This window comes from Oratosquilla oratoria, chromosome 43, assembly GCF_046742065.1.
Source record: "Oratosquilla oratoria isolate Oo_2021 chromosome 43, ASM4674206v1, whole genome shotgun sequence".
Lineage (NCBI taxonomy): Eukaryota > Metazoa > Arthropoda > Malacostraca > Stomatopoda > Squillidae > Oratosquilla > Oratosquilla oratoria.
The window spans coordinates 25,456,226-25,480,544 of record NC_134819.1 but is presented as its reverse complement, the minus strand read 5'-3'; the positions used below and the strand labels follow the sequence as shown (position 1 = coordinate 25,480,544).

Here is a 24,319-nt window from a genome sequence, read left to right as displayed (position 1 = left end):
ATTTTAAAGCGTTAAACAATGTGTACATTTTTACAATTTGATCATGTTATTGCTCTTCGAAAAACATATGTATTTTCATTTTTATTCGAATGCGGTCAATTAGGTGTACGCTATCTGTTCGTATTCGTCTGTCGAGCTGTCACAACAATCACAAGAAAAGAAGAGAGAAGAGTTAAATCATTCTTCCAGCTTACATTGTAAGGAATTAACATAATGACAGTTTTATTTGCGTAAAACAGATTGTGTATACATACAACAAGGTGAATTTCACAGTCATTACCTCAAGGTAATTTGACATTGTATGTATGAATAAGTCTCGATTAAAGTGGATAGAGGATAGTAACTACCGAACATGTGCCATGGTTGGCATTTTTATTTCTTTATTATCTTTGTAGGACCTTAGTTCTTCAATATATAAGAGGTATGAATTGGGAATTAGAATAATAAGAAACCTGTTTATTTTTAATGTACTGCAGAACTATGAACTGAGTATATAATGTAACCAAAGGCTACCTATCTCACCGTGGCGTATTAGATAATCCGACATCGTAACCTTTGTTCACATCAAAAGTAAATATTGAAGATTTTAATGTCATACATTGATTATATTCCTAATATGTACATACAGTAATATGTCTTCATTTCAGACACTTTATTGTTGAGTTACAAACAAGGAAAGGCTATATACAGTATATTTGTTCTCTCACACTCAGACACACTGTGACACGTATAAATGTGCATTTACCTTTTTTTTTTTTTGCGGGAGGAGAGCTATGCTCGTAGTGTGAATGTATTATTGTATATATATACATATATTTATATATATATATATATGTATATATATACAATGTATATATATATAATGTATATATATATATATATATACAGTATATATATATATATATATATATATATATATATACAATATATGTATATATATATATATATATATATATGTATATATATATGTATATATATATATATATATATATGTATATATACATATATGTATATAATATATGTATATATATATGTATATATATATATATATGTATATGTATGTACATATATATGTATATATATATATATATATATATATATATATATATATGTGTGTGTGTGTGTGTGTGTATATATGTGTGTATATATATATATGTGTATATATATATATGTATATATATATATATTGTGTGTGTGTATATATGTATATGTATATATATATATATATATATATATATATGTGTGTGTATATATATATATATGTATATATATATATATATGTATATATATGTATATATATATATATGTATATATATATATATATATATGTATATATATATATATATATATATATATATATATATATATATAACAGGCCCGTGCAGAGGAGGGGTGCTGGGGGTACCCAAGCATCTGCCCCTTTGCCCTGTGCCCCAAAAGTGCCCTTCACAAAAATATATAAAAATGAATGAATAATAATTTCTCACAGGCTTTTTCCATTTTCTTACCATTTAGAAATTATAATGTGGAAAATGGTGTTGCACCCTACTGGATAGTTGCCAAATACGAATCATATAAAAGAGTGAAGTGCCCTAATTCCAGCCCAAAGCACCTGCCCTTTGCAATGTCCTTACAAACCAACTGAGGAATTCCTCTATGGCTCTGATCTATTCCCTGATGGTTTTCTTGAGTTCTGTGATGGTCCTGGGCCTCTTTGCATACACTCTGTCTTTAAAGTAGCCCCACAGAAAGAAATCTGGGGGGCTAAGGTTTGGGCTGTGAGGTGATATGATATGGTTTAACATCACAAACTCCCCCATATTGGAAGACTAGGACAGTGCTCTTCAAAGAGGACTATGTAGCGTGCCCACTCAAAATCAGTCTTGAGACTGATCACACAGCCACCAACATTCTCTTTCAGCCAATCTCGGGACGGGTTTAAGGTGTGAGAGCTTGTTTCAGCTTGCTGGAACCAGAACTTCCCTATAAGTGACAGGTACATCTGCAGCTCAGTCTTGAAGGTTTTGAGGACTTCAATATACCATCCTTGGTGACTCATTGTCACTCCAGATTCCTCAATGAGAATGGTCCGATAATGCCTCTGGATGAGATTGCAGTCCATACTGTGTGCTTAGGGGAGTGTAGGGGCTAGGTGGCTACCTCATTGGGTCTGGAGGTCCCTCAGAAGTTTACCTTTCCTTCAAGATGGAAGTGAGCTTCATCTCGGGTCCAAAGGAGGTTAAGGAAAGTTGGAGTCTTCTGGATCTTTTCCTATCTTGACTGCCATAGCCTTTCTCTGCTCCTTGTCTGAGGCTGTAAGGGTCTGCTCTATCTATATTCTGTATGGATAGGCCTTTATGTCCTTTACTAACACTCATGCAAGTCTCACGGAATATACCGAGGGACTGACTTTGCTTGTGTACAGAGCGTTTTGGACTCTGCTGAACTGACTGCCTCACACTCTCAACCAGCTCAACTGTACACTTCCTGGGGCATCCTGAATGGCTTGAACGGTTGTCACTGGCTGCATTGAGGGTCTCTATTTCCCCATAGTTCTTGAAGTGGTTCACCCAGTCCTGAATTCTGCTTCTGGAGTTGTTGTTTATTTCACATTCAAACTGATGCATTAAAGTGTCCTGCACTTTCTTGAATGAGCCTGTCTTGTAGTAATGTTTGACCAGAGCCACACATCATTTTGTTTGTGATAGAGATCTCTTTTCATAGAGAAATGATGCTACTTTATTATACTGTGACTGTCCCTCCATTATGCTGGTCCCCCATCCCCCTCTCTTAATACTGTACTGTACCACTTCTCTGAATATACCTTTCCTTTTTTGCCAAACACTGTGGTAGGGGAGAAAGAACAATGCCACCAAGTGTTCATGCTTGAATCGTAAAAGGCAACAAAAATGGGATGGGGATAGGATGTAAGCATCCTACTGTAGCCCCAAACAGGACATTCCTAAAAAAGAAAAGCAAAAAAGATATAACTAACAATATTTTTAAAATCAGTCATAAATGGAATATGAAAAATAGATTAATATTAGCACTAAATTGCAAACAATAGGTTTCATAGTAATTGGATGTTATGATTTATTTCCTATTTATAATATTTCTTTTTCTGCAGAAAAAAAGGAAACATGACATCAGTCACAGTTGGAATTTTGACTGTGAGTGACTCTTGTGCTGCTCAGACATTGGCAGATGCAAGCGGAGCAAATCTAAAGAGTCTGTGTGAAACCAAAGATCTCTTTGATGGGAAAGTATGTATTCTTTATCAAATGCATGAAACTGAATTTTTCTCATAATTGAGTTAATAATGAAAGGAAACAAATTGGAGTGCTTTTCAAAGAATCTTGAAAATAACCATAGTTGTGTAATGTTTACAGGTTGTGCAATATGAATGTGTACCAGATGATAGGGCAGTCATTAAAGAAACCTTACTGAAGTGGGTAGATGACATAAAAATCAACTTGATATTAACTACAGGTGGTACAGGATTTAGTGAAAGAGATGTAACACCTGAAGCTGTCAAAGAGGTAGGTCAATTTTCTGACTTATAGTACATGAAGTCTTATCATCATCACTCTGTATTCCTTCAGTGTCGGGTCACAACCTCAAGAGCTGTATGATGTGATGTACATTCTTGCTTCATTCTTCTTGCCATTTCAGTATTGCCATTCTTCTGCATACAACTTGTATGTATATGTATGTATTTACCTAGTTGTTTACCTAGTTGTATTTTGCGGGAAGGGGAGCTATGCTCGTGTTGTCCCGCCTTTGTATCTTGCAGTGTCTAGTTTGTTTTTAAACTCATGAATGGTTTTTGCGCATACTATTTCATTGTCCAGTTTGTTCCAAGTGTCCAAAACTCTATGAGGAAAACTGTTTTTCTTCAGTTCTCTTCTATAGCTATGTTTTTTTATTTTCTTTCCATGTCCTCTTGTGTTTCTTTTGTCCCAGTTAAGTAAGTTCTCACTATCGAGTACCTCTGTGCCTTTCATGATTCTGTAGATGGTCAATAGGTCACCTCTCTCTCTTCTTTGCTCCAGTGTCGGTAACTCCAGTTTAGCCAATCTCTCTTCGTATGATAGGTTTGCAAGTGCAGGTGCCATTTTTGTAGCTGCTCTTTGGATTCTTTCTATTTTCTTTATATTCTTTTTGGTACTGGGGGACCACAATGTCGCTGCATACTCTAATCTAGGCCTTATCAATGTAACCAATATTTTTTTCATCATGTCTTCGTCCAAGTATGTAAACGCCACTTTTATTGATCTTAGCAAGTTGTAAGTCTCCCCGACAATTTTGTTAATCTGTATATCATAGGACAAGTCGTTCGTGATAATTACTCCCAAATCTTTTTCGGATCCTACTTTCTTTACTTCTTTGGTTCCAATTGTATATTTTCCTGATATTCTGTTTTTGCTTTTTCCAAACTCCATTATGCTACACTTCTTCGTATTAAAGTCCACTTCCCATTTCTGACTCCAGTTCCATACCCTATTTAGGTCTTCTTGCAGTGCTTCACAGTCCTCATCAGTTTCTATTTTCCTTAGCAGTTTGGCGTCATCGGCAAAGAAGCTCATGTAGCAGTTCACGTCCTCATCCATGTCATTCATATAGATAGCAAACATTATTGGTGCCAGCACAGATCCTTGCGGTACTCCACTGATCACCTCTTTCCAGTCTGAATATTTTTCTCTGAGCACTACTCTCATCTTTCTACCAGTCAGAAAGTCCTCTATCCATTTTAGTAGGTTTCCCTGTATTCCTCCTATGTGTTCCAGTTTTTTTTAGTAGTTTTCTGTGTGGTACTTTGTCAAAGGCTTTTTGCAAGTCTAGGAATGCACAATCAGCCCATCCATTTCTTTCTTGCACTATGTCTATTAGTCTTGAGTAAAAGCATATTAAGTTTGTGGAGCATGATCTTCCTTGTCTGAATCCGAATTGTCTTGGGTTTAATATGTCATTGTCTTCCAGATGTTTTACCCATCTATTCTTGATTATTTTCTCACAAATTTTGGCAATGGTGCTTGTTAGTGATACTGGCCTATAGTTGGTGGGTTCTTCTTTGTTTCCTCCTTTGTGTATTGGTACAATGTTAGCGTTTTTCCAGTCCTCGGGTATTTTTCCTTCTTTGAGTGAGCTGTTTATTAAGATGTGTATTTTGTCTGTTAGTTCTTCTTTGCACTCCTTTAGAATCCAATTTGCAATACCGTCCGGGCCATGTGATTTTCTGACATCCAGCCTTGATAAATGTTCTGATATTTCCTTTAGTGATGCTGTAAACTCATTCATGAGGGGAGATTTCTTGTTTTTGTCTATGTCACAATTCGGTATTTTCTCTCTGGTGAAAACAGATTTAAAGTGATTGTTCATGACTTCGGCCATCTCTAAATCTTCTGTGTATTCTATGTTTCCTTGGCATAGTTTCACCAATTCCTGTTTGTTTTTAAGTTTACCATTCACATACCGGTAGAATAGTTTGGGTTGCTCTTTGCATTTGTCTATAATATCCTTCTCATGGTTCCTTTTCTCCTCTCTTCTCACATTAACATACTCATTTCTATAGTTAACATAAATTTGCCATTTGCTTTGTTTTTTGTCTTTTCTCCACTTTTTCCAAGCTTTGTCCCTTCTGTCTTTTGCCTCACTGCATCTTTTGTTGAACCAACATTTAATGTACTCTCTCTCTCGCTTTTGTCTTGGTACATGCCTGTTTACCCCTTCATTGTAGTTTTCCATCAATATATTCCATTTCTCTTCCACTGCTGTTTCTTCCCTGTAAAATATTTCCCAGTTTGCATTCCGGAAGAATGTCTTTAGTTTTGTAAAGTCTGTTTTGTTGTACCTCAGTCTTCCTTTCCTATGCTTTTCGTTCCTCTCCATGTCTATTTCTTCCTTTAGTATAGTTTCGATGAGTACATGGTCACTCTTTCCAATTGGTGTCTCATACTGGACTTTATGCACTATTTCAGGCTCTGTTGTAAATATTAGATCTAGTTTCGATGGCTCTTCATTATTTCTGTACCTTGTGTTTTCATGGACCCATTGGGTCATTGTGTACTCCATGGTCATATCTAGCAGTACATTGCCCCACGAGTCATCTCCTCCTTGCACTGTCATGCTGTCCCAACAAATTTCTTTGCAATTGAAGTCCCCCATAACTACCAGATTACCCTTACCCATTAGTATCTCATTGAGTGATTTTCTTGTGTCATCTAGCATTTTTTTATGTTCAATTTCTTTCCAAGCGCTTGTTTTTGGAGGCACATAAGTCACCACAAACTTTCTACTTTTCATATTCTTGCCTTCGACTTTTATCATGATCAATTCAGCATTACCTTTGCCCTCTGCAATTTTTGTCACCTTTAGGTCTTTCTTGGCCAAGAACATGATTCCCCCTCCCTGTTTCTTGTCCCTGTTTTTTATCCAGTAGTTGTATAAACCTTGTCCGATAACAGTGGATGGTATTTCACCTCTTAGTTTAGTCTCTACAATTCCCATTATGTCTGGTTTTGCTTCTAACAGTATATATATGTGTGTGTATTCATGTAGTTTTTTCTTGGTTCATTCCACTTTTCCCAAGTTCTGGGAATGTGAGGTGTGAATGATATTTTGACACACCATGAAGGGATTCCTCCATGTCCTCTCTTTTTCTGCATGAGGGGGGGGGGGGCAGAGGAGGGGGTTGCTGATTGATGTGGCCTTGGTGTAGATGTACTATGTCTTGCTGCATTGCTTCTGACCCAGAGCAGTGGGCAGGATACAGGGATGACCTGTCATCCATGAGGAGCTAAGATGAGAGGGAGGAAAGGGTGGTGAATGGGAGTGAAATGGGTGGGAGTAGGTACATGCCTTTGACTTGGCTACCTTCCTTATAAGGGGAAGATTTTGCTGTATAGATAGATAGACCTAAATGTAATGTACAGGAAAGAAGCAAGGTGATTTCTTCCCTGTTTTTCAATTTTCCATTAATAAACCTGTAAAATAGTTTCATTTCATCTCTACATTTATCTACAACACCACTTTCAAAATTGGCTTTTTCCCTACAGATTCTTGTATTGTCATTTTTAGCTTGTTCGTAAGCTTCCCTTGTTCTGTTGCTTCTTATCTTCTTTCATTTTCCCCAAGCCATATCCCTGGCAACTTTAATTATCTCACACCTCTTTTTGAACCAGTGTTGTTTCTGCCTATTCCTTCCATGATTCTTTGGCACATGTTTGTTCACTCCCAGGTTGTAAAAGTAAAGAAACATTTCCCATTTGTTCATGGATGTGAATCTAGTTACTATTTTGTGGTGTTATTTTTCTGAAACTATGTATTCTTCCCATCTAGATAATAGAGAAAGAAGCCCCAGGTATTGCTACGAGGATGATCACAGAGTCCCTAAAAGTGACTCCTCTTGCCATGCTTTCCCGTCCTGTTTGTGGAATACGAGGAAGAACACTGATTGCCACACTTCCAGGAAGTAGAAAGGGCTCTGAAGAATGTCTGAGGTAAGGCAAAATAAAATAATAGTCACCTAAAATATCATATATATATATATATATATATATATTATATATATATATATATATATATATATATATATATATATATATATATATATACACACACACACACACACACACACATACCAAAGGCTATCCCCTTACAAGGGAGGTAGCCAAAAATCAAAGGCATAAAAACCACTCCCACCCATTAGGGCAGGGGTTGATTATGTTATTTTTCTTTGATTGCAGGTTTATTGCACCAGCTGTTATGCATGCTGTTGCACTTTTGCTGGACAGAAAGGCAACTGTCAGGGCAGATCATGAAGTCCTCCAGGCTGAGGGAGTGAAGCTGTACTCAGAGGCCAGACACTCGGCACATCACCACAACCATAATCACAACCACCACTTCCACCATCATGGTCATCATCATGGATCCCAGGGTCACCATCACCATCACCACCATGGTCCTCATACATGTCACCACAGACAACAAAAGCATGAGTCCTCTGGACATTCGCAAGAGTCCTCTGCTGATGTTTATCACGTATGCCATCGTCCTCGCAAGTCACCATACCCAATGATCTCTGTTGAAGAAGCCCAGCATTCAGTCTTTTCAAAAGCTTTTCAAGGAGACCCAGTGACTGTCAAGATGGAAGACTCACTTGGATTTGTGTTAGCTCAGGATGTCTTTGCCAAAGATGCTTTACCACCCTTCCCAGCTTCAATCAAAGATGGATATGCAGTAGTCGCAGCAGATGGGGCAGGCCCACGACAAGTGCAAGGAGACTCTACTGCTGGTGATGCTCCTGAGCTGCAGCAGGTGACCTCAGGCACTTGCATAAGGATCAGCACAGGTGCCCCTTTACCACCAGGAGCTGATGCTGTTGTCCAGGTTGGTAAACATTCATTTGTGACTAACAGGCTCAGCAGCTGTACATCTAACATAGAGGAATGCTGAGCTGCTTTCTGCTACCTCCCTTTTTTTTTTTTTTTTTTTTTTTTTTTTTTACATGAGCTACCCCCAGATTCTGTGAACAGGTTTGATCATGTTTTCTATGTTTATTATTATTCAGAGGAAAAGAAGAGAATGAGTAATACAGCAGTGATATTATATTTTGTAATGTGAATAGTGTGATGATTACTACAAATGGCAGCCGATGTTGCACGCAAGAATTTGAGTCATACTGAAGTGGTTAACTTCCAAGTCTCTGCTCCATACTGTGTCATGGGTACAGTGATTCTCTCATACAGTCTTCTCTCTGTGTTTGTATACAGATGCTCGTGACACTTTTCATTCTTCCCACACATTTACTTGTGTCCCTTACCCTATAATTCACCTCCACTCACATGCCTCCATTCCCAGCTACATGTGATCCAAAATACAGTACTTCCTATATCTGAACCTTGCTAATATCTAAGCAGGCCCTAAGCAGGTCCCCATGAGTCCAAAAGGGGTCATGTAAGTAGTTTGAACTGCCAGCACTCTCCATCTTATTCATATATTTGCTATTTGGTAACATGCATAGTGCTTTCACTTCTCACTGAAATTTTATGAGTTTGACCTCTTCTCTGTTGGTCTCCAATCAGTGAACATTAACAGTATAATGGCAATAATTTTAAGAAATTTTATACCCTTTTTTGTACATTTACATCCAGAACTCATCCAATCTTCATTTTGAGTACCACTACATAGCCCATTAATCCCCTCTCAAGCACCCTTTCATCCACCACCCAGCCCCATGCATACTTATGTTTGTTTCTCTTCTTAAGCATTGCTTGTTTAAAAAGAGAGATAGGTATAGCGAATTTAGATACATTTAGATATATTACAATCAGACAAGTATATCATAATTTTGCCTAAATAAATATCATACATACATACATATACCAAGGCTTTTTCCCCCTTCCAAGGGAGGTAGCCAAAAAGGGAAAGGCATAAAAACACTCCCACCCATTTCATCCCTAAATACACTCCACACCCCTCCCACCCTTCCTATTACTAGTGTACCTTTCAGTTTTATTTTTTCTCCCTGACAGTTAATCCATTTTACATTTCTTAGGTTGAAGACACTGAACTTGTTAAAGAAGGTAATGAAGGTCAAGAAGAGATTGAAATCAAGATTCTTAAAGAACCATCTGTTGGTCAAGATATTCGTCCAGTGGGATGTGATATTGCAGCTGGAGAAAAAGTTTTATGTACTGGAAATATTATTGGTGCTGCTGAAATGGGTCTTCTGGCCTCTGTGGGTGTTACAGAAGTTGCTGTTATTCCTAAGCCAGTGGTAGCAGTTCTATCAACAGGTTAGTTGTGCAAAAGTGTTTAGGAAAGCAGTAAAGAGAAATCGCAATTGAAAACTGATTTTTCAATCATGGCCAGTTTTCCTAAGTGGGCTTCAGAGAAACTGTTCAGTACTTAGCTCTACATTTGCCTAATGTATTTTGATAAAGCTTGCATGTGTGCGTACACTGCTGCAACATAATGCCAGTTATTTAATATGTTCAGGATTACTGCAGTTCATATATATAAATCCGTCAGACATAACATAAGTTATGATTAATATTATGTTGGTGAAAACAATGCATCGTGATATTCTATTGAATTCTTTCCTTATACTTGTAATTTATTTCTTTGGATGCAGGTAATGAGTTACAAGAACCAGATTCTGATCTCAAGCCAGGTCATATACGTGACAGCAATAGAACAACTCTCATGGCACTTCTGAAGCAGCAAAATATTCCATATTTTGATGGTGGCATTGCAACAGATACAACTAATACACTTCTCAGAGCTCTTCAGAACTGTATGAAGAATGCTGACATTGTAGTCACCTCTGGCAGTGTTTCAATGGGAGAAAGAGATATACTTCGTCCAGTTTTACAATCAGACTTTCAAGCTGAAATTCACTTTGCTCAGGTAAATTTAAATATTGGATGTACTATGAATGATTTTACATTAAGCATATTATACCATATGTTGTTTTCTAGAAAGTGTTTCTGCAAGATATGTATTCATATGTGTAATAGCCACAAACCCTTTGTAATGATGGTGGGTGAATCAAAGCACATATCTCAACCAAAGACCCCATTCACCCACTTGTCCCATCTCAGCAACTGAGGGATAAAAGGATACCTTATCCCCAGCCACACGTCTTGTGTCAGGTGGCTAATGAAACAAAATCGAAATTAATATATATATATATGATTTAGCACTACAGACAAAAAACATGCATACGCTCTCAAGGCATAGTCAAAACTGACTGATGCCAAGCCATGCCACCAAGTTCAGATTTGGCGGGAAAAACATACACGCTTAATATGAACATTTGGTTCTCACAATAATCCATTAAATATACAATAATAAATAAACAGTATTACAAATACATATGTACAACACTCAAGGAATATTCTATGCCTCTATGTCACCATTACAGGCTTAGGTATTACACAGTACAGCAAGAAAGTACCACAGCAGGGTCTGACAACCAGAGTTGGTTTACCCTCACTGTTTTACCATACAGTGGTGCGAGAGGTGAATGCTAGGGTAGTGGGTCAGGGATTGGAGATGGTTAAAGAAAATGGAGAAAAGTGGGAGGTGAGCCAGCTGTTGTTTGCGGACGACACTGCGCTTGTGGCAGGGTCAGAGGAGGGATTGAGGAAGCTGGTGGCAGAGTTTGGGAGAGTATGTGATAGAAGAAAGCTAAAGATAAATGTGGGTAAAAGTAAGGTGATGAGATGTACAAGGGGTGAAAGTGGCAGTAGACTGGAAGTGAACATTAAGGGAGAGCGACTGGAGGAAGTGGATAGTTTTAGATACTTGGGTGCAAGTGTAGCAGGAAAAGGTGGAGTGAAGGTGGAGGTAGAATGTAGATTGAGAGAAGCGAGTAAATGCCTTGGTGGATTAAAGAGTGTAATGAGGAATAGACATTTGGGAATGGATGCTAAGAGGAGACTGTATGAAGGAGTGATTGTGCCAACAGCACTGTATGGGGCAGAAACGTGGAACATAAGAGAAGAAGAGAGAAGGAGTTTGAATGTGTTGGAGATGAGGTGTCTGAGAAGTATGGTGGGGGTTACTAGGCTGGATAGAATGAGAAATGAGGAGGTGAGGAGGAGAACAGGGGTGAAAAAGGATTTGGGAGATAGGGTTGATGAAAGAATATTAGGATGGTTTGGACACATGGAAAGAATGAGTGAAGAAAGACTAGTAAAAGAGGTATGGAAGGCAGATGTGGAGGGAGTGAACATGAGGGGACGTCCTAGGATGAGGTGGATGGATGGGGTGAAGGGGGCTTTGGGGAAGAGGGGAATGTCTGTTGAGGAAGGAAGGGAGAGGACGGAAGACAGAGGTGAGTGGAGAATGGTTGTATATGGATGATGTTGTGATTGCATGAGGAGGAATGGGCGGGGGGGTGGGGGGTGGGGTATTATGTGTGAGTAAATTTTGACGCAGCCCGAAGGGATTTCTCCCCGTCCTCTCCTTATATGCAAGGGGGGACGGAGAGGGGGGGGTCGCCGATTAAATGAAGCGGCTTTGCTGTGGATGTGCTGTGTCTTGCGGCACTGCTTCTGACCCAGGGCGGTGGGCAGGGTGCAGGGATGACCCGTCATCCAGGAGGTGCTCAGATGAGAGGGAGGGTGGGAGGGGTGTGGAGTGTATTTAGGGATGAAATGGGTGGGAGTGTTTTTATGCCTTTCCCTTTTTGGCTACCTCCCTTGGAAGGGGGAAAAAGCCTTGGTATATGTATGTATGTTTTACCATACAAAAACACATTCACTCTCAGATTACTAAACAAACTTTTAAAGATAAACCACCAAATTCAGTACTCCACCTACTAACCCCTAGACATCAGCCCCCACAGAAAAAGCCCTCCCAAGAGAACTAAGAACCACACTGGCATGCTCTTGCAAGCAGGACACTGTCTAGCACTAAAACAGTTTCAAAACAAAATTGGCCTGTCCATAGAATCAAACTGCCCACTATACAGAGGACACTGAACACCTCACCTTACAATGCTGCACACTAACAATCCCTAATTAACAATGTAATATTTATTTCTAACATGACTTACAGGCCTGCCTAATGGCCATTGCCGATTACATTGGATCCATTGGTCTCCTGCAAGAGAGACCTGGGACAACAGATTGATTGATTGACCATACAGTGACACCAGCTCTCCCTTCCCCATCTACTTATCTATGTGATTACAATATTCAAGTCACTAAAGAGGATAGATTGCATTGACAGAAGAGATCTGATTAAAGAAGGGAGGGCTTTAAGAGGTCATGGGAGTGAATCAAGAAAGACCACATATCGAAAGAATGTGAAGAAATACAGTTTTCCATATAGATGCTTATATAAGTGGAATAGCTTAGAAAGTGATATAACCCAAGTTCAAACAATGCATGAGTTCAGATCTGAATATGATAATTAGAAATCAAGGATATAGATTAAGTTGGAATTGTACATGAATCTGAGGCTAGGTATGATAAAAAATTAGAAAATAGGAGATGGGACCCAACAAGCGTTGCTTCTTTCCTGTATTCAAAAATTTGGTAAATACAGATTTTTTCCAGATCTCATGAGCATAGCCCCCTTCATGTAAAAAAATTTCTTTCCATTCTTGAAATACCTATCATATTTCTCAAACACTTTATCTCAAAAACTTGTCTATTCCTTTCAACCTCTCTAATACTCAGTCTCAGCTCTGTGAGCACATTTACCTTCGCTTTGCTTTTATTCCCAAATTCTTATTACTTATGACACTTTTCATTTCACGAGCACATTTGCTCCATGGTGTGCAACTCCCTGGCCCAGTCTGGAGACCAGGTGTTGACACCATGGGAGGGTTGGGGAAGGTGTGTCCATTTGTTGACATCTGACGATGTCTTTATTGTCTTGTTGTCAAGTGATGCTCCAGTGGGGCAGTCTCCTGCAGGTCAGACACAGCAGTACCTGGTAGGACTGCACTCAGGACATCATCTGTCATTAAGACAACACCAACTTAGAATGGGCCTGACCACAGATTCAAACTGCCCCAAATGAAACCAGCACACAAAAGGTACAAAACACCACATACTACTATTCTTTACATTAACAATAACCATACAACAACACAATATCTCTTCTCTAAATGATTTATGGTCTCATTGGAGGCTCTTGCCAGTTTCCTGGAGGCTGTGGTTCTTCTGTAAGAGACCAGGGGCAATGTATTTATTGATCATGCAACTTTAAAATGTATAGGTAACATGAATTTCTTTTCTTTGGGGCAGGTATTCATGAAACCAGGCAAGCCAACGACCTTTGCCACTTGTGAATATGAAGGAAAAAAGAAATTGATTTTAGGATTGCCAGGTAATCCGGTGTCTGCTACTGTGACATCTCACTTGTACCTTTTGCCACTGTGTCGAAAAATGGCTGGATGCGAAAATTGCCACTCTACTGTTGTCAGAGCTAAGGTAAGATTTATCTTCATGGTGTTTATGTTTAGATGTGTATTTCTTCTTCTTCTTCTTCTTTACTTTCCTTTTCTTTTACATTTATGGGAGGTCCATGTTGTCCAAATATGCATATGGTCTATGTATTTGTGGCCATATAACTTAGATTAGCATGTGTATATATGGGAGTAGAAAACAACTGGACAATAGAATAGAATTATTCAAAGTATAAGCAGGAGGTTGAATGATTTTTCAGAATATCTAAGGGCATGGTTCATTAAATTCCACGCTACAAACTCCACTGTAAGTGGCACCAGCCTAGCCTCCCAATAGGAGGGAGTTTGTGACGTTAAATCAAATCAATTTCAGTTCCTCTACTCGATATTTATTTAGTTATGGTCTTCATCTGAATGTGTCACAATAGAGTAAACACAGTTTTGAGTTTTGGTGCTATATGTGTATTGCTGATGCTCTGAATGTTGTCTCCAGACATGGATTGCCCCCTAATTGATACAAGCTACACTGTACATCATGCTGTAACTCTTGTTTGGATATATTTTATATATTTCACAATGTATGACTCAGTGTCTTGCGACACTGTTTCTGACCCAGGGCAGTGGACAAAATGCAGGGATGACTCGTCATCCAGGAGGTGCCAAGATAAGAGGGAGGGAAGAGGGTGGAGGGGAGTGCAGTGTGATAGGGATGGAATGAGTGGAAGTGGTTTTTATGCTTTGGTTTTTTGGCTACCTTCCCTATAAAGGGGAAAAAACCTTTTGGTATATGTATATATGACTCAGCCAGTCAAGATTCATGGTCTGAGGTCCTTGAAATGAGTAATAATCCTAGATGAACCTGACTCCTTTTTAGACACAGAGACAGTTTCCTAACCAAATCAGAGAAAAAGTTACTCCACCATAGATAATACGTAACATTCCATTTAATTTTCCACAGTTGAGCGCAGGCATATACTTGGATCCTCGACCAGAGTATCATCGAGCAACCCTTACTTGGGAACCGGACCAGGATCTTCCCATAGCAACTTCAACTGGTAATCAACTTTCTTCTCGCCTGTTGTCCATGGCAGGGGCACAGGCTCTCTTGAAGTTACCACCACGGTCAGCAAACAAAACCTTCATTCCAGAGGGCACCGTAGTTAATGCTGTGATATTGTCGTCATTTTAAGGTGGCTGTTAGTGAATTTGGGTTACACGTGATGTAATCTGTAATGAAATAATTAATGTGGGTTAGCAAAAAATGTAAGTGGACATATTCAAAGATTCAAATCTTAAGGAAAGATTTCCAAATTACATTTACTTAAGGACGAAGCAGTGCTGTGAAGATACAAGATGCTCAGTTAAAAAGGGGATTTTATAGAACTGTTTTTTTTTTTAAACAGTCCATCTTGAGGCATATAGAAATATGTTAGTGGGAAAATAGAAAGCTAAATCAGTAATCGGATGTTGGTTCTACATACCTATGAATTTCATTTCAGTGCATAGCACAACAGATACACTTTAAACCCACTATCAGAGAAATAATATCAGAAGTACAGGAAAACCGTATATTTCGACTACTACAGATAGTAGTCGAAATATACGGCTTTCCTGTACTTTCGACATTATTTCTCCGATAGTGGGTTTAAAGTGTATATTTACAAATGTGTTATAAAATTACAGTTTCCCATAGCATGTACAACAGATTATTCTTCTAAACATTTACACTGGTACCCACACAGCAAAGTTGCTAGGAATGAGAGACTAACTGGAGCTTGGGATTTAGGACCATTTGCCAGTTACTCTGATTTATCATATCCAGACATGATACTCTAGTCTGCTCAGCCACCCTGTTCTTGAAAGCTCAACAAAGTAATTTTTTCTGCACATACATTAATTTTGAGGTGCTATGAACTACTTTTATAGTTTGGTTGAAAAGCTCATTGGTATGTGTTAGTAGGTTGGTTAAAGCTGTAACCAAATAAAAGCACTGACATGTGGAGTTTATTCAAATACACTTGGATATGGCAGCTCTAGATCATGGGTTTACTTTATCTGAATTTTTTATTGATCATAATTATATTTTCTTTATATTTATATATATATATATATATATATATATATATATATATTATATAATTTGGAGTAAATCACTCATCACAGAGAAATCTTACAAATAATCATCCCTGCTGTCACACTCACAAAGATCAGTCCTGGTCCTGGCATATTGCCAGGTAACTGCTCTACCGATACTGCTACTGAGGCTACAAAAGAGCTTCAACCTTATCTCTTAACTAGGATGCAGTGGGCTTGGGAGCTTCACAAAAAGAAGGTTAATGACAGTAGTTGGCATTCTACCTTGATTCCTATATCCTAGTGAAAAGATGAGGTTAAAGCTCCTTTGAAGCTTCAGTAGCATTATCGATAGAATGGCCACCTGGCAATGCGCCATGCCTAGGATCAATCCCAGCAACATACAGGATGATTTAACTATGATGAGTGATATACACTAAATTAGTTGTAATGGTGAAGCAGCTAAAGGTTTCAGTCTGACTATACTGTTTATTGCAAGCTGACTTGGAAGCTTCTTGAAAAGAAGGTTAATGACAGCAGTGAGCAGTCTACCTTTATTCCTGTATCCTAATTAAGAGATTAGGTTGAAGCTCTTTTGAAGCCCCAGACATGACAGAATTGAATAGACACCAAGAGAAATAATTTAATTTATTAAACAAGCAATTGATACAATTAAAGTGCTTATAAATGGTCACAATGTGAATAACTTATACTTGGTTGACACTTTTTTTCAGTGGTTTGAAATATAATTTTCATTTGATATGGTTTGATGTCACAAACTCAACCTCTCAGAGATGGCTAGGATAGTGCTTCCTTATGAAGGACTTTTTGAAGTAGAGAATTTAATGTAGTATGTCTACCATACACTTATTTGCTACTAAAGAAGAACTCAAACTGAATCCACTTCTGATCTCTGCCAAAAATAGGGACACTTTAACCCACTTGACCAATAGGCTTTCCTTAAAATAGTACACTCTAGCAAAATTGTTCAAGTTTGACTTATATTCTCCCCGAGTCCCCAATACTGCCACCACGAGTGATCATGTCAGTTGAGATCAAGATAGCTACTTTCATAGGTGCAAAATAAGCTCATTGTACAATACATTTTCTTTAAAATATAATTTTTGGTTGATTAGGTTTAATGCTGCAAACTCCCCATATCAGAGAAGGCTAGGATAGTGCCTCCGTACAGAGGAATTTTTGAAGCAAAGAATTTAATGTAGTATGCCCTTACTACAAGTTCACTCGCCACCAGGCAGAACTCTAATTGCTTCCACATCTGACCTCCACCACAATGTTCTAACCTGTTCAGCCAGTGAGCATCCCCAAAAATATAATACAGCAATATTATTCAAGTTTGATATTCATAACACTGTAGTGTCCAATACTGGCACCACTTGATACTGTCAGTAGAGATCAAGATCTACTTTTGCAGGTGCAAAATGGTTTATTGTATATTTAGTACATCCTTAAGTGTAAAAAGCATTGAACTCTCTATGCAGTCACATGTATATACCTAATGTGAAGTACCAGTTTCCCATGATGTACAGTCCAATGATTTCTGGGGACTGGTAATGTGGCATGATGCTTAGAACATCCAATCTCAACATCTTATTTCTTTACAAGTAAATTGTAGACTCTCTAGAAGGGCCTTGTGTGCAAAATTTCCTTTAAATTTGTGCCCAGATTTAAAACCAAAATACACAATTGTACTGTGCTTATGAAAGTTGTAATCTTATCTCAACCAATAACAGTGCTCCTGGTGGAGTTTTGGGGAGTACATTACTACATATATCAAATTTTATTCATTTGTTTATTTTATTTTACTTATTTATATTTGTTATTATGACACTTCAAACTGTTCCCTATATATCTTTGATGAATATACTTTTTTAAGTTATAAAGTTCTTTTTCAAGCACCCTGCATAACTTTGACAAGCCAGGTCTTGAAATAAATAAAACCAGTCACTAGAAAGACTGGCCTAATGATTGCAGAATAAAGTTTGTATTGCATTTTAAAAGGAGAGGAACTTGCATTTTAGTGTTAGCCATGAATCATTTAATTTTCTTTTTACTTTTTGGTAAAACATGTCATACCAAAGGAAGGTGCTAAGACATTAGACATATGAGGGAACAGCCTTGATCCACAAGCCACACTGAGATTTTATTTATCTTTTGTCTTCCTTCATGGAAAATATTTAACTTAGAATCTAGATAGGGTTTCCTTCTCTAAGTTAGATTACCTGCCTGTGTCCAGAAAAAATGACATGAGTGCTTCCAGCCATCCACGGGTTAACGATCACCATTCATCCAATATCCCATAAGTTTTGAAATAGATTATTAGTCATGGTATAGTTTACTTGAGGATGTTAGGTTTTCATAACCAAACATGGGATAAGTGTAACTATGTCTGACAGAAACTAATCTTTGATAATCTAGAATACACATGATTTTCCAGATGTATCAACGGCATGCATAATATTTTACTGTAACATTGTTTTCACTCTCCCACTTCCTCCATCTCCCAATTGTCTTTTCCTCAATCTCGCTCTGTATTTCTCTCTCCCCTTTCTCTCTTTCTCTCTGTCTTGCACCCTTTCTCTCCATCTCTCACCCTGTCTATACCTATCTCTCACTCCCAATTGTCTTTTCCTCTGTCTTGCTCTGCTCGTATTTCTCTCTCCCCCTCCCTCCCTACATCCCCCTCTTATTCTCCCTCCCCTTTCTCTCCTCCTCTCACCCTTTCACTCCATCTCTCACCCTGTCTCTACCTATCTCTCCCTCTCTCACTCCCTACCTCTCTCTTTCTCATCCCCTTCACCCATTACTCTCCCAAAGACAAGTTTGGTAAAGTGTGCAAAGTATCTATTATCATCCAATAGCGGAAACCCCACAACTTTTCAGTTTTCCTTTACTTAAATTTGCCTATGAAAATCTTCAAGGAATACACTTCTAATGAGGCACTCAGGGCCCTGTCTAGGCAGGAAAAAATAATTAGAATCATTCTCTGGGCAGGTAGAGGCCAACAAACAACCTCACTCAGGGAAATACCCTGCCCTTACCAAACTTGTTTAAAAAGGTATAAGTAGTTGTGTAAGAAATTTAGTGGAAGGAAAGTAGAACCCATCAGCAAAGACTGATGTTATAATTGGCACTCTTAAGAATTAACATTTATAGATATTAGAGTACTGTAGTGTTTCCAGCTGGGATATGTGAGATGGAATCTGCAAGTATTCCAAGGGTCAATAACGGGAGAAATAAAGGTATTTGCTTTTTCAAAAGAAAGTATAGAAGTTTGGCCATTTTTTCACATTATGAAATTGTCCTTTGAGAAATAAGAACAGTACACCCTGGAAATAGCATATATTGAAATTTCTGTGTAATATGAAGTTAATTTTTCCATAAGAATAAAAAGGTGGATTGCACCCTGACACTTCATAGATTAGGGAGTTGAGTTTCCTTTATTATAAGAAGACTTGTGCTATTTTGTATCAGTTTACACATTAAACATCACATCACATATGTACAGTAGTACCACAAACATACATCCTCATAATCAGAAAACCAGTATTACTTGTTATTATAAAAAATAAATCAACATTATGGTATAGTACTACATTGTGTGTCATAATTAATATTGAGAGAGTGCAAACTGTCACATGAAGGTGGATCGGGTGGCTGTTTCATGAAACTGGGCCTGTTACAAAATAATAATAATAATGATAAAATTTACACAATGCAATGTCTTGAAAAATGAGTTCCACAAATGTATTTTGAACTTACGATTTATTTTTTATTTTTTGTTAGATGTAGCTACAGAAAAGATCACAAATACATCCAAGATGCTTATCAATCCCAGATGATTTTATATACTTTTATAGTTTCAGTGTGCTTTTTTTCACAGTTCAAAGTAAACTAATGCCAAGCATATTCTGTGAAATATTCATTTCTTGGATATCGTGGGAAAAATATCAAACTGAACTAATATCAATAAAAATACCATAAATATCAAATGATCAATTTCAATACTTATATAAGTACATACATATACCAAGGCTTTTTCCCCCTTACAAGGGAGGTACCCAAAAAGGAAAAGGCATAAAATCATTTCCACCCATTCCATCCCTGAATACACTCCACACCCCTCCACCCTCCCTCTTATCTTAGCACCTCCTGTATTACATATACAAATGTATTACATATACAAGAGGTATGCTATCATACCATGGTGTAGGTTGCTGATTTTGCACCGTAGCAGATAATCAGGTAGTCTCTGTCAACCAGAGAATTAGTAATGGCTTCCAATGAGGTAACAGGTATAGGTTATTTAGTTTTTTCCCTTAAGAAAAGATGGAACATTTTTATTTATTTATTGCATTGTACTGGTGAATGTGATCATATTTCAAGGTAGAAATAGAAGGGGTTAAGTGCATGTGTTCAGCCTAACCCTAGGAAGACAATACAGCCTTTGTACCTTACCACAGCGGCTTAATCCAGCTTGGTAAGGTTGTATGGTGCAGCGAGTATGTGGCATTCTAGGTGTTTTGCTAAGGCTTTGGTTATGAAAGTAGTCTTAACCAATATAATTGATAGTATGCTTAGTATTGATAGTATTCACTTAGTTGTGGGTTTGAATCCTGCATTTCCTCTAACTCCCAGCAGTCAATGCACACAGGGCTAAGATGCCAGCTTTGGCCGTAGTTAAGCACCTCCTGGCCTAGGCTCTTCAAGCTCTGCCAAACTGATTAGGTGCTAGCACTGAAATGCAACTCATGTCTACTTCAGCAATGATGTCTGCCATTGCAAAAGAGGATGGGAAGCCATGAAAGTGTAATTTTTACTAATTGCATAGTAGTTACTGTAGATTGAACCTTTGTCACCCTTATCTGAGGCAGAATTGCTTCATACTGCTCCATGTGGGCTCCTAAGATTTAGTAGTTAAAGTTAATAGCACAAACATTTTTGTAGACATGCAAAACAGACAATCACAACAACAAAAAAGAGTACAGTGTAAAACTGTAGTGGAACTGTGATGTGAAGAAAGCGGAACAAAAGGGGTTCTTGAGTGCAAGAAGATGACATATTTCAATAGGGGATTGGTAGGAACAAAATTGAGAGAGAATCTCTTGGTTATGGGACAAGAGAGCATTACAAGGTTATGGCAATAAGTTGAAAAAGACCACAAGTCTGAAACGGTGTGAAAAGGAACAGTTTTCTGTACAGATTTGCAGAGCTTGGCCTGCTAACACTGGACAGGTAGTGTGTTACTGCCAGACAGGTAGTGCATTACTGAAAAATCTATATATATGTATACATATACGCATTGACAGAATACACCCCAGATTTTTCAGTAATGCACCAGAAAATCTATATATATGTATACATATACGCATTGACAGAAATGCGCTCCAGATTTTTCAGTAATGCACTACCTGTCAGGCAGTAACACACCCAGCTCTGCAGATGTGTTTACCCCTGGAATAGTCTAAAGGTTAATATAGCCTAAGCAAGGACCATACATGAATTCAAAACTATGTATGATGATTGGAGAATAAAAGTAATATCATGTAAGTGTCGCACCTTCCCCGTATACCACAATTAGGTAAATACACTTGCCTTTAATGTTCAAGGTTACAATTTTATAATGCAAATTGTGTCTGCTTAAAGAGCAGAGTTAATGAATGAAACATTTCCAAGACTCATAGTGTTCATTGATTTTTGGTCAGTAAAACTGAGTAATGCATGGTACAGATTAGATAGCAATAAGATTGTGTGATTTTGTAATACAATTTTTAATATTTCTAGCAAGCTATTGCCTAGCAATTAGAGGATATCCGTACATAGTTGTCAAATGTTTTCTGTCTATGTGTGTATATTTTTACATAGAATTTATATTAGCAGTATCTGTTTTTGTTACAGTGTTCATAGGCATTTCACAGTTACCTGACTGAATCAGGGGTCCTCAGTCTGGCTGGAATAATCCCCAAGAGTAGAATTTTAAGTTTTAATAATGCTAATAGTTAGTTGCCTTGAGTTTCATCATCTAGAAACCTTTAGCCTTACAGTGGCCTGACAGTGGCCCCCAGGCCCTCCCATTGATCCTTGTCTGGGAAGAAACTCTAGACTGTTGTCTTTGTGTTAGTGTGGGACAGTTTCTGTGTCACTGGCTTACAGTAGCAGGAGAGGAACAATCACTGGTTGTCAGTTCTCCTTGTGTGGAAAGATGGAGGAAATACAGTTGAAGTTAATAGAGATCTTGGATCTAGACCAGCGTTTCTCAACCTTTTTACCCTCGCATAACCTTGAAAATAAATTGCATGTCTCAAGGAACCTGTAAAAAAAAAAACACATATACCATATCTTTCTCATTTCATTTTCATCATAATAATAGGTTAGATAGGATAATGTCTATATTACATTATTACAATAACCAAGAATATGTCATGCGTGTTTAATTATATTATGTATATGAAATTAAATGAAAAATCAAAAGTGCATTAACTATCTCGCTTGTTCTCGCGGAATCCTTAGGGACCTTTTGTGGAACCTTAGGGTTCCGGGGAACCCTGGTTGAGAAACGCTGGTCTAGACCAAAGACCAAGTGTCGCACCCACAGGGCTGCACTTCCAGATGAAAATGAGAAGGTTTAACAAGTTTTGAAGACAGGTGACATGGAGACGATACCCTCTGACTTCATCTCTCAGAATCCCCACAAGCAAGGGCTCTTCATAAGTCCCAAGAGTATTCTTTCTATAAACTAAATGATACAGTCTTTATAATCTACAAGATTTTTTTTTCTATGTCATAGATTAAGTCAACAAAGATGGATATTTCATATTTTGAGTCAGACAAGTACTTAAAAGGTGGGCTTGAGCTAATAACAAAAAGTTGGGGATTGAAAATGAAAAAAAATTTAAGTAGTACCTAAAGAGAATCCTGAAGAGTAATATACTAACAGCAGAAAGAGTAGTATGGCACTTTCTGTATAATATAGTTGATATGTAGATACAAGCCCTTATTAATGTATTTGTTCTTTATACACTGAAGGCAAATAAATTGTTCTTTAATGTTAGATCGACACTAATCACAGTTCATTTTACTTGTAATTTAATATTTGAAGATGCTCCTTTCACCTAATTAGATTATGGAATATACATACATATACCAAGGCTTTTTCCTCCTTACATGGAGGGTAGCCATATACTTTACTAAAATTTTGCTCATGGATGCTGGACCCCAAAGAATTCACCTTATCCAAATTGCATTTGGACAGTATTTACCCCCGATCATATTATTCTGCCTTCTTGCCTTAGTTAATCATGCTATTTCCTTTGCATAAGATGCCAAATATAACTAATCACTAATTTTACTGTATGAAATTAAACATTGTTATTCAGTTCTGTGTGTCATTCATATGGAGTATTTTCCATACAATATGTTCCTCAGTAGTATGGTACATTTTTAAGTAATGGAGAAAATATCAGATTTAAAATTAAAAGCATTCAGTTGAATCAAACTATATTGTGACAACTAAAAAATATATGTTTAGAAAAATTACTGCTGTTTATGGGTTAACAAAGATGAATTTTAGCCCCTTCACTGCTACAGTGATTATGTTTGTGTCTAAAGGCCTGTCTACACGAGCGGGCCTGATCGGCGGGCTTGCCCGTTAACGGGCATATTTGACGGGCAAACGATCAAATTGCCCGAAAGGCCGCCGAGCGAAATCACTGAGCTGGTGCCCGGTAGCTGGAGTTTCTACCCTGCCAGACGCAAGATAATATCGTGAACCCACAGCGGGCCTTCATCCCACATTCCACGGCATAGTAGCACAGTGAACATTTAACGATGGCAGCCCAGGATAGAGCACAAAATATTTTTCTTGACAATGCTAGGCACCATGGTTCTCGTACAGCACTCCACCCGCTACTGGCAACATCGTCGGGCAGGCCCAGCTGTTCATCACTTCGGTCGTGTGGACAACATTCACGGGCAGGCCCGCGAGAATTTGCCCGTTAACGGGCAAACCCGCCGATCAGGCCCGCTCGTGTAGACAGGCCTTAAGGGAGGGGAGAGTGCCAGAGGACTGGAGGAGTGCCTGTATAGTTCTGCTTTACGAAAGTCAGTCAGCAAAACTAGAATCCTATGGTAGTCTTGGAACACAAATGAAATTTGCCTCTGGCCTGATTGGGCCCTTTTCTTTTTTTTAATGAGGCTGGAAACACTGTCACAGAGGTAAATTACATCAAAATTATACAATATTTTCCCATGCTACTCCAACCAAAAAGTGAGTTCAATGAAACCATTTTCCAAACTGGA

General features: G+C 38.1%; 1 protein-coding gene across 1 annotated transcript; it reads left to right on the top strand.

Moving 5' to 3' along the window:
* Positions 1-2: 2 nt before the first annotated feature.
* Positions 3-23,396, top strand: LOC143021920 (gephyrin-like). The gene is made up of 9 exons (XM_076179783.1): positions 3-197; positions 3,128-3,263; positions 3,390-3,539; positions 7,339-7,499; positions 7,746-8,388; positions 9,557-9,797; positions 10,136-10,410; positions 13,767-13,952; positions 14,886-23,396. The coding sequence occupies exons 1-9, from the start codon at positions 19-21 to the stop codon at positions 15,114-15,116; spliced, it is 2,202 nt and encodes a 733-aa protein (XP_076035898.1). The 5' UTR covers positions 3-18; the 3' UTR covers positions 15,117-23,396.
* The last annotated feature ends 923 nt before the right edge of the window (positions 23,397-24,319 follow it).